The following is an 11,152-nucleotide window of genomic DNA, read 5'->3' as shown; positions in this document are numbered from 1 at the left end:
ATATATAAATTTATATATATAAATATATATGTAATATGACACTTTTAACCTGTTCACTGTTTCTTCATTTGCTTTCCCATTACCTCTTCAAGCAGCATAATCATATTTCAATATAGTCAAAATCTCATGCACTTATCCATATTGTTGTCTAAATCTCTGTTCCATAACCACTACAGTAATTGGCTTTTCAAAGCTTTTTTCATTTCTTTCAGACTTGAAGAGTAAAATGGAAACCATTGAGTCAACTGCAAAGAGTGCCATTTCACAGGAGCGCTTATATCATGGCATTATGATGGAGAGGTTCATGAGAGATGATATCATTTATTCCACATTGAGAAAAGCCTCCACATATGATGATGTCTTAGAAAGGCACCAGGAAACTTGTGTGAGAGATGTGAGACAAGCCATCTTGACCCATAAGAAGAGAGTCCAAGAAACTAACAAATTTGGGGAAAATATAATTATGCGTTCAAATGTTGTTATTGAACAGAGGCACCATAAATATGATACACCTACAAAGCGGAACACATACAAATTAGATTTGATTAATCATCCAACAAGTTACATAAGAACAAAAACCTATGAATGTAATATATGTGAAAAAATCTTCAAACAACCTATTCACCTTACTGAACATATGAGAATTCATACTGGTGAGAAACCTTTCAGATGTAAGGAATGTGGACGGGCCTTTAGTCAAAGTGCATCCCTCAGTACACACCAGAGAATCCATACTGGTGAGAAACCCTTTGAATGTGAGGAATGTGGGAAAGCCTTCAGACATCGCTCATCACTTAATCAGCATCATAGAACTCACACTGGGGAGAAACCCTATGTATGTGATAAATGTCAGAAAGCTTTCAGCCAGAACATTAGCTTGGTTCAACATTTGAGGACTCATTCTGGAGAGAAACCCTTTACTTGCAATGAATGTGGGAAAACCTTTAGACAGATTAGACACCTTAGTGAACATATAAGAATTCATACTGGGGAGAAGCCCTACGCATGCACTGCATGTTGTAAAACCTTTAGTCATAGAGCATATCTAACGCATCACCAGAGGATCCATACTGGGGAGAGACCCTACAAATGTAAAGAATGTGGAAAAGCCTTTAGGCAGAGGATACACCTTAGCAACCATAAAACTGTTCATACGGGAGTGAAAGCATATGAATGCAATCGCTGTGGAAAAGCCTATAGGCATGATTCATCCTTTAAAAAACATCAGAGACATCACACTGGAGAAAAACCTTATGAATGTAACGAATGTGGAAAAGCCTTCAGCTATAACTCATCACTTAGTCGACACCATGAAATACACAGGAGGAATGCCTTCCGAAATAATGTGTAAAAACAGGTATTTGACATGAGAACAAAAGCCAAGTGTAAATTGGTGATTTAGAATGCTTTAAAATTTCAGGACTCAAATGTGAGGAATTGGTGTAATGATGCCAACTTTTAATTTTTCCCATTGTAAATAAACATTACATTGACAGGTACTGACTACTAACACTTCTATAAAGAGTACTTAAGATTAAAATCTGGTCCTTCAAATTAAATGAATTCAGCATTATGAAAAATTAACAACATAGTTTTTTTCTGATTTCACGGTGGATTAAATTATTCTTCATGGGTATTCATGATTTGCAGACCAGCATTTAGGAACTATAACTTAAAATATCACCAACCCTATTTTTTTTAATTAAAATTTTATTTTTTTGGCCAGGCATAGTGGCTTGTGCCTGTAATCCCAGCACTTTGGGAGGTCAAGGAAGGAGGAGCAGTTACCAGAAGTCAAGACCAGCCTAGACAACACAGCAAGACCCATCTCTGCAAAAAAGTTTTTAAAAAATTAGCCAGGCATGGTAGCATGTGCCTGTAGTCCTAGCTGCACAGGAGGCTGAAGCAGAGGGATCACTTGAGCCCAGGAGTTTAAGGTTGCAATGAGCTGTGATCACACCACCGCATTTCAGGTGGGCAACAGAGTGAGACTCTGTTTCTGCAAAAAAGAATAAAATAATATTTTTTAATGGAGAAAACTTTCACATGGTATAAAGTCCAGAAGGTGGAAACAATTGTGTACAGTGAAAAGCCTCCTTCCTGTGTTTCCTACCATTGATTTCTGCATAGAGGCAACCATTTTAAATAATTTTTGGTGTATCCATTCAGCTTTTTAAAATTTATGTCCAAGAGAATACAAATATACAGTTTTCCTTTGTCTTTTTGTTGTTGTTTGTTTGTTTTGAGATGGAGTCTCACTCTGTTGCCCAGGCTGGAGTGCGGTGGCACTGTGTCAGCTCACTGCAGCCTCCGCCTCCAGGGTTCAAGCAATTCCCTGCCTCAGCTTCCCGAGTAGCTAGGATTACAGGCACCCGCCACCACGCCTGGCTAATTTTTGTATTTTTGGTAGAGACAGAGTGTCACCATGCTGGCCAGACTGGTCTTGAACTCCTGACCTCAGGCGATCTGCCCACCTCAGCCTCCCAAAGTGCTAGGATTACAGGTGTGAGCCACCATGCCTGGCCTCCTTTGTCTTTTTAAGCAGAAATGGCCACCTCCTATACAGACACATCTGCAAGTTACTTTTTTTTTTTTTTTTTTTTTTGAGACAGAGTCTCACTCTGTCACCCAGCTGGAGTGCAGTGGCGTGATCTCAGCTCACTGCAACCTCCACCTCCCAGGTTCAAGGGATTCTCCTACCTGAGCCTCCTGAGTAGCTGGGATTACAGGTGCATACCACCACACCCAGCTGATTTTTGTATTTTTCAGTAGAGATGGGGTTTCACCATGTTGGCCAGGCTGGTCTCAAATTCCTGACCTCAGGTGATCCACCCACCTAGGCCTCCCAAAGTGCTGGGATTACAGGCGTGAGCCACTGCGCCCAGCTTGCATGTTGCTTTTATTACATGATAATATAGGCCAGTTGCAGTGGCTCATGCCTGTAATTCCAGCAATTTGGGAGGCCAAGACAGAAGGATTGCTTGAGCCCAGGAGTTTGAGACCACCCTGGGCAACATAGTGATACCCGGTCTCTAGAAAAAATTTAAAAATTAGTTGGGTGTGGTGGTGGCACTCACCTGTGCTCCAGCTACTTGGGAGGGTGAGGGAGGTTTGCTTAAGCCTGGGAGATTGAGGCTGCAGTCAGCCATGATCATACTTCTGCACTCCAGCCTGAGCAACAGAGTGAGACTCTGTCTCAAAAACAAAAACCAAACAACATATCATAGATGTCATTCCTCTTCACTAAAGTGCCTACTTATTCTTTTTTATAGCTGCATAGTATTCCATGGTATAAATGTACTCCAACACTTTGCTATGGATGGGTTTTGGTTATTTTCAGTCTTTTGTTTACACAGTGTTCAATGAATAGTCTTACACATTTTTGTTTCACACACATGTAAGTATGTAGGGTAAATTCCTAGAACTGGAATTTCTGTGCTAGAGAGTATGTGTGGAGGGTTTTTTGTTTGTTTTTTGGGTTTTTTTCCTTCTTGTTGTTGTTGTTGTTTTTTGAAACATAGTCTCCCAGGCTGGAGTGCAGTGACACAATCTGGGCTCACTGCATCCTCTGCCTCTTGGGCTCAAGTGGCTCTACTGCCTACAGCCTCCTGAGTAGCTGAGATTACAGGCATGTGCCACCATGCCCAGCTGATTTTTGTATTTTAGTAGAGACGGGGTTTCGCCATGTTGGCCAGGCTGGTCTTGAACCCCTGGCCTCAAACAATCCATCCACCTCAGCCTCCCAAATTACTGGGATTACAGGTAATTTAATCCCAGTAATTTGGGAGGCTGCACCCAGCCAAGAGTATATGTGTTTTTATTATGGATATTGGCAAATGGGCCTTCATAGAGGTTTGGACCTATTTATTTTCCCACCGGCAAGATATGGAACTGTAGGAGCCATATCTGATGCTGAAGCATCTCCTAGACCTAGATCAACAGGCCTATCTGTCATCTGAGGAGCATCAGCTTGTTTCAATAACATGGCCTAGAAGGACCAGGTGGGCTGCACCCCCTAGAAATAGTGACCACTTTCCATACCTGGAGCCAGAGAGGAATCTGCATCTTGATTGGTAGCCCAGTTCACCAAAGTCTCAGCCGGAGAAGGAGACACCTTTCCACCAACTGTTCCAGTCTCTGACTTAATGAGGCTGGAACTGTTTGATGGATGAGAGTCCTTTTAAGGAAACTGACCCTTTTAGATTGTAAAAGATAAAGATAAAAGGATCAGTCTCTTTAAAAGGACTCATTGCAATGAATATAATCTTGGCTGCAATCCTTCTGATTGGAATGGAAGAGAACTGATGACTGAGGCAAGGTATTTAGGATGGCAGGGTCTACCATGAATGATAGCCTGAACATACATAGCATTTTACAGGATGCTTGTGTTAGAGAGTTATAGTTAACACATGGAAGGAGACAGCAGGAGACAAAACTTTCTAATGAAAATTAACGAATGAGCATTAATTAAAATTGCTTACGATGTGGTGAAAGCTAAATACCAAAGCACCACAGTGATTTTGAACGTGTTTTATTTTTAAACCTGGTAACATTTTATGAAAGTTTTAGTGATTCTGTGTTAATGGATTTCCTATCAGGTCCCTCCCCACAGCCACTACTCCAGTTACAATCCAACGCCTGGCACTTAAGAGCCTCATTATATCTAGTCCTACCTTATAGCTTCAACTTCTGTTTACTTTTCTCCTTCCCATATGGGCTCTGACCAAAGTCAGTATGTTAGGATTCTTTAGGTTGCAAATAACTAGAAATCAGCTGGGGCTACCTGAAGCCTCAAAGGAGGATGATGTTATTAGAGGGATATTGGGGTGTCTCATGGAATTCAGGGGCTATGATACATGCTCACAGTGGACTGGGACCAGGTCTTGAAGGACTTTGGGAAACCCAGATTGTTTTTTCCTCTCCATCTTTCACCTCTGTTTCTGTCTTCATTCTGGCCCTGCCTTTTTAAACACCTGATTGCAAATCATGGTTACTGTCAATTCCATATTTTACATATATTCAGTTTCCATCACCCAGACAAAAGCTGTCTTCTCTTTCCATCTTCAGTGTAAAATTCCTGGGGTAAGGATTCTTATTGGCCCAGGTAGGTGAGGTGCCCACCCTTAAATCAATTGTAGGCAGAGATGTCGGGTTTTATGAGAACCATATGGATGGAGTGGCTGGAAGGGCAGGAGAACAGCTCCCGGAGGAAGGGTTTAGTGTTTGTAGAGTTCCAAATCTTACCCATTCTTCAATGCCAGCTCATGGAATCAGGATTTTGGAACTGAGAAGGGTTTAGGAACTCACCTAATCTAAAACCATAAATGGAGAATAACCATCTTCAATTACTCATATCTTATAACTCAGTCACATTTTTTTTTAGCACATTTACTCCAAATTTGTCATCCTAGCTTTCCATACACCTGCTTTTAATTGGCTGAATATAGCCACACTTTGCCATTTTAAAGAAGTTTACTTCTTAGGTTTACTACTGCTCCAGGAAGCCCTATGTTATGCTTCAGAGCCTACCCACTGGCTTGGCTTGTTATCAGTGCCTGTGTGTTTATTCTGTTTACCCCATAGGCACTATTCCCTCCCTTTGCTGATGACAGAAATGTCCTTCTCTAGGGGTGTGTCAGTAGGCATAGTCTCTTGTCTAGCTAGACATTTTGTCCGAGTGATTTTTTTTTTTGAGACGAAGTCTCGCTCTGTCCTCTAGACTGGAGTGCAGTGGCGTGATCTCGGCTCACTGCAACCTCTGCCTTCCAGGTTCTAGCAATTCTCATGCCTCAGCCTCCCGAGTAGCTGGGATTACAGGCATGCACCACCATGCCTGGCTAATTTTTTTGTATTTTATAGTAGAGATGAGGTTTCACCATGTTGACCAGGCCAGTTTCACACTCCTGACCTCAAGTGATCTGCCTGCCACGGCCTCCCAGAGTGCTGGGATTACATCCGTGAGCCACTGCGCCTGGCCTGTTTGATTTATTGTATTGACATCCCAACACTTTTTTTTAAACGCTAATTTTATTTGTATTATTTATTTATTTATTTTTTAAAGACAGGGCCTTGCTCTGTTACCTAGACTGGAGTGCAGTGGCCCAATCCATAGCTCACTGCAGCGTTGAACTGTGCTCAATCCTCCCACCTCAACCTCCCAAGTAGTTAAGACTACAGGCTCACATCACCACGCCCAGCTAATTTTTTAAATTTTCTGTAGAGATAGGGGCTCACTTTGTTGCCCAGGCTAGTGTCAAACTCCTGGCCTCAAGTGATCCTCCCACCTCAGCTTCCCAAAGTGCTGGGATTACAGGCATGAGCCATCGTGCCCAGCCCCAACACTTCTTACTCTATATCTCTATCTTAGAAATCTCTCCTGAGCTCCAGATCATTGTATTCAGTGTCCAACTGGGTATCTCCACTTGGCTATCCCACAGTCACCTCAAAGTCAATATGTCCAAAACTCAACTCATAATCTTTTCAATAAAATCTGTATTCCATAACCCAGGAAGTGGTACCACCATCTACCCAGTTCTCCAGCTTAAATTTCTTCCTCTCATCCATTACCTCCCCCAATCAGTCACCAAGTCCCGTATATTCTCCTCAGTCTATCTTTTTCTCTCCATTCCCATTACCAATGTGTCAATCAGGTTCTTAGCACTTTCTAACTGCTTAAAAGATTCCAAACTGGTATTTCTATTTGTGATTTGGATTAATCTCTCTAGCCTCCCCACTGCTTCTAGAGTAATCATTCTAAAACATATGTCTAATCAAACCACATCATTGCTTGAAATCCCTCAATGATTTCTCATAACTTTAAGATAAAGGTAAGCCTGAGCAACATAGTGAGAACTTCTCTCTACAAAAATTTAAAGATTAGGCCGGGCGTGGTGGCTCATGCCTGTAATCCCAGCACTTTTGGAGGCTGAGGCAGGTGGATCACCTGAGGTCAGGAGTTCGAGACCAGCCTGACCAACATGATGAAACCCTGTCTCTACTAAAAATACAAAAAGTAGCCGGGCGTACTGGCACATGCCTGTAATCCCAGCTACTCAGGAGGCTGAGGCAGGAGAATCGCTTGAACCCAGGAGGCGGAGGTTGCAGTGAGCTGAGATTGCGCCACTGCACTCCAGCCTGGGGGACAGAGCGAGACTTCGTCTCAAAAAAAAAAATGTTTTAAATTAGCTGGGCATCGTGGTGCATGCCTGTAGTCCCAGCTACTAGGGAGGCTGAGGTGGGAGGATTACTTGAACCCAGGAGGCAGAGGTTACAGTGAGCCAAGATTGCACTACTGCCCTCTAGCCTGGGCGACAGAGCAAGACCCTAAGAAAAAAAAAAAAAAAGGTAAATTTCTTAGTACAGACCAGTATAGAGCATTTCATGTTTGTCTAGAAGTGGCTCCCAAATTTCCACCCAGGCATATTTTGCTCCAGCTATAAAGACTTTATGGTTCCCTAAATATTCCATGGTATTTCATGGTTTCTGGTCCTCAGTGGTGCAATTTTCTCTTCTGTCTAACTTTTTTTTTTTTTTTTTGAGATGGAATTTCTCTCTGTCACCCGGGCTGGAGTGCAGTAGCACCATCTCGGCTCACTGCAACCTCTGCTTCCTGGGTTCAAGCAATTCTACTGTCTCAGCCTCCCGAGTAGCTGGGATTACAGTTGCCTGCGACCATGCCTGGCTAATTTTTGTATTTTTAGTAGAGACCAGGTTTTGCCATGTTGGCCAGGCTGGTCTCAAACTCAACCTCAGGTGATCCTCCCTCCTTGGCCTCCCAAAGTGCTGAGATTACAGGTGTGAGTCACCGTGCCCAGCCCAACTTCTTTATTTAGTTAGTTCCCACTCATCCTCCCAGATTTAGTTTGCATCATACAAGGAAATGACATGTGATACACCTCACAAAATGTATGCCTTTCTTGGATGAGTCCTTGAATTCTTGGCTGGATTGACTAAAGAGATAAGCCTTATCCTATAGGATTTGAGACCAGAAAGTGACAACGTGGGGTTTAAATTTTATAAAATTACTATGAAATCAGTTTGGGAGAACCACATCTCAACATGAGGCAATAGCCCAGTGCAATAACTTACCACTTCAATTTGCTTTACATTGTTATTTGCTCCACGTCCCTCTTCTCTTCTTATCCTTGCTACCATGTGCTTAACACCTTCCAAATTAAAAAAAAAAAAAAATCCTTGCCTCAGGCTCTGTTTTCTAGAAGACTCTGGCTAAGACAGGCATAGAGCTTAACCCCAGTTTACCAATCAGGATCAATTTCTGTACTTATGTTTCAGCTATTAGGGAAACAGACTTCCTTTTTTCCCACAATGGACACAAATCTGAAAGGCTTTCATGGTCCTGGAAGCTACTAGCAGAGGAAGAGGAGGGAGGCTGCCTGGATATGGAGCAAACAGGAGAAACAGAGCCAAGAAATGGAAAGAGAAAACTCCTTGACACAAGGGTTCATAATGTACCATGTCCGAAGCTGCCTTCTTTTAGCAGAAGCATGCCCCAGTCTTTCATCCTTAGCTCATCCTCACCCCCCCCCAGTTTCCTAGTCTAGGGCTACCTCCTCCTGCTTTCTCTGACTAAAAATGTCCCTTTCAATTGCAAGCAATTGGAGTTTGACTCAAGAGAGAGGCTGATTGTCATATAAGGAATAGAAGATTCTCAAATACAGAATATTGTCAATGGAGAGCATGTAAAGAGTATGCCGATTATTGCTCCTATACCTGTGAGAACACAATTTGAGCAAGATAAATTCTCTTCCTTTAAGGCTCTGATACTCTAGAGCAGCACTGTACAACAGAAATATAATGTAAGCCATAACACAAATGCAAACATATATGTAATTTTAAATTTTCTAGCAGCTACATTAATACAACAAAAAACAGCAAGTAATATTAATTTTTTTTTTTTTTTTGAGACAGAGTCTCACTCTGTCGCCCAGGCTGGAGTGTAGTAGTACAGTCTTGGCTCACTGCAACCTCTGCCTCCCGGGTTCAAGTAATTCTCATGCCTCAGCCTCCTGAGTAGCTGGGACTACAGGCACATGCCACTATGCCCAGCTAATTTTTGTATTTTTAGTAGAGATGGGTTTTGCCATGTTGGCCAGGGTGGTCTTGAACTCCTGATCTCAGGTGATCCACCCACCTTGGCCTCCCATAGTTCTGGGGTTATAGGCATGAGCCACCACACCCAGCTTAATTTAAAAATGTTTTATTTAACTCAGTTTTATTAGTCTGTTATCATGCTGCTAATAAAGACATACCCGAGACTGGCTAATTTATAAAGGAAAGAGGTTTAATGGACTTACCATTGCACGTGGCTGGAGAGGCCTCACAATCATGGTGGGAGGCGAAGGAAGAGCAGGCATGTCTTACGTGGCAGCAGGCAAGAAGCTTGTGTAGGGGAACTCCCCTTTATAAAACCATCAGATATTGTGAGACTTATTCACTATCACGGGAATAGCACAGGAAAAACTCGCCCCTATGATTCAATTGCCTACCACTGGGTCCTTCCCATAACATATGGGGATTATTAAAATTCAAGGTGAGATTTGGGTGGAAACATAGAGTCAAACCATGTCACCAGTATATCCAAAACATTATCATCTCAACATTTAATCAATGTAAACATTATTAGTGAGTTATTTAACCTTTTTTTTTTGTACTTAGTCTTCAAAGTGCTTGCAAATTTCGTAGCACATTTCATTTTGGACTAGCCACATTTCAAGTGTTCAAGAGCCACATATGACTAGTGGCTACTGTATTGGACAGTGCAGCTCTAGGAGTAATCACATAAAGACTTACTCTGATATATGGAGGACTGCAGTCAGTACAATGTTACAGGTACAATCCTGTGCTCCAAAAGACCAAGGAGGGAAGAATGGACACAGAGAAAAATGGGCCATTTGTGTCTAACAGTATTTTGATGGTTACAGACCTGGAGGTAGAAGAACCAAATCAATGACTTTTGCATACAGGTGGGCCTTGAGGACTCAGACTTCCTAGGATAGCTTTTGGGGGAAAGGGCATTCTTTTCTCAGTTTTGAGACCCACAGTCTTTAGGCTGAAAGTTATGTTTTGGATATTTATTTTCCCCACAAATTCCATGACTGTTTCTAAATCTCTTCTGCTTCACTCTACCCAGTGTCATTGCCCCTCAAACTCCATTTGAAGAGTGGTCCATGTGTGAAGGGGCTGGGGAGGGGTTTTCCTGGCATTCAGTTTACATCTCAAGTAAGAAAGGTTATGTTGGGGAAGAGGCAGAAAGTTTTTGTAGCCTCAATCTAGAAATGCCTTCTTATATCTCAGTGGATTAAAAAGCATTTCCTCAATGATATGGTTTGGTTGTGTCCCAACCCAAACCTCATCTTGAAGTGTAGCTCCCATAATTCCCACATATCATAGGGGAGGTACCGGGTAGGAGGTAATTGAATCATGGGGGCAGGTCTTTCCTATGCTGTTCTCGTGATAGTGAATAAATCTCACAAGATCTGATGGTTTTGTTTTGTTTTGTTTTTGAGACGGAGTTTCACTCTTGTTGCCCAGGCTGGAGTGAGTGGCGCGATCTCAGCTCACTGCAACCTCCGCCTCCTGGGTTCAAGCGATTCTCCTGCCTCAGCCTCCTGAGTAGCTGGGATTACAGGCATCTGCCATCATGCTTGGCTAATTTTTTGTATTTTTAGTAGAGATAGGGGTTCACCATGTTGGCCAGGCTGGTCTTGAACTCCTGACCTTAGGTGATCCACCAGCCGTGGCTTCCCAAAGTGCTGGGATTACAGGCGTGAGGCACTGCACCCAGCTGACCTGATGGTTTTATAAAGGTATGTTCCCCTGCAGATGTTCTCTCTTGCCTGCCACCTTGTAAGAGGTGACTTTGCTCCTCCTTCACCTTCCATGATTGTAAGGCCTCCCTAGCCATGTGGAGCTGTGAGTCAATTAAATCTCTTTCCTTTACAAATTACCCAGTCTCAGGTATGTCTTTATTAGCAGCATGAGAACAGACTATTTAATACACTCAACTTCCATATTTCTTTTTTTTTTTTTTTTGAGACAAGAGTCTCGGTCAGCCACGCAGGCTGGAGTGCAGTGGTGTGATCTCGGCCCACTGCAACCACCATCTCCCAGGTTCAAGCAATTCTCCCATCTC

General features: G+C 42.6%; 1 protein-coding gene across 3 annotated transcripts in view; it reads left to right on the top strand.

Moving 5' to 3' along the window:
• ZFP69 (ZFP69 zinc finger protein) overlaps positions 1 to 1,636 on the top strand; it is a 24,873-nt gene extending 23,237 nt beyond the window's left edge. For all 3 annotated transcript variants that reach the window (XM_011977637.1, XM_011977636.1, XM_011977635.1), the window contains exon 6: positions 213 to 1,636. In XM_011977637.1, the coding sequence (XP_011833027.1) occupies positions 213 to 1,351 (1,139 nt within the window). In that variant the 3' untranslated portion in view covers positions 1,352 to 1,636. The remainder of the gene's footprint in view (positions 1 to 212) is intronic.
• The last annotated feature ends 9,516 nt before the right edge of the window (positions 1,637 to 11,152 follow it).

The sequence above is a fragment of the Mandrillus leucophaeus genome, unplaced genomic scaffold (genome assembly GCF_000951045.1).
Source record: "Mandrillus leucophaeus isolate KB7577 unplaced genomic scaffold, Mleu.le_1.0 Scaffold182, whole genome shotgun sequence".
Taxonomy (NCBI): Eukaryota; Metazoa; Chordata; class Mammalia; order Primates; family Cercopithecidae; genus Mandrillus; species Mandrillus leucophaeus.
This window is presented reverse-complemented; position numbering and strand designations above follow the sequence as displayed.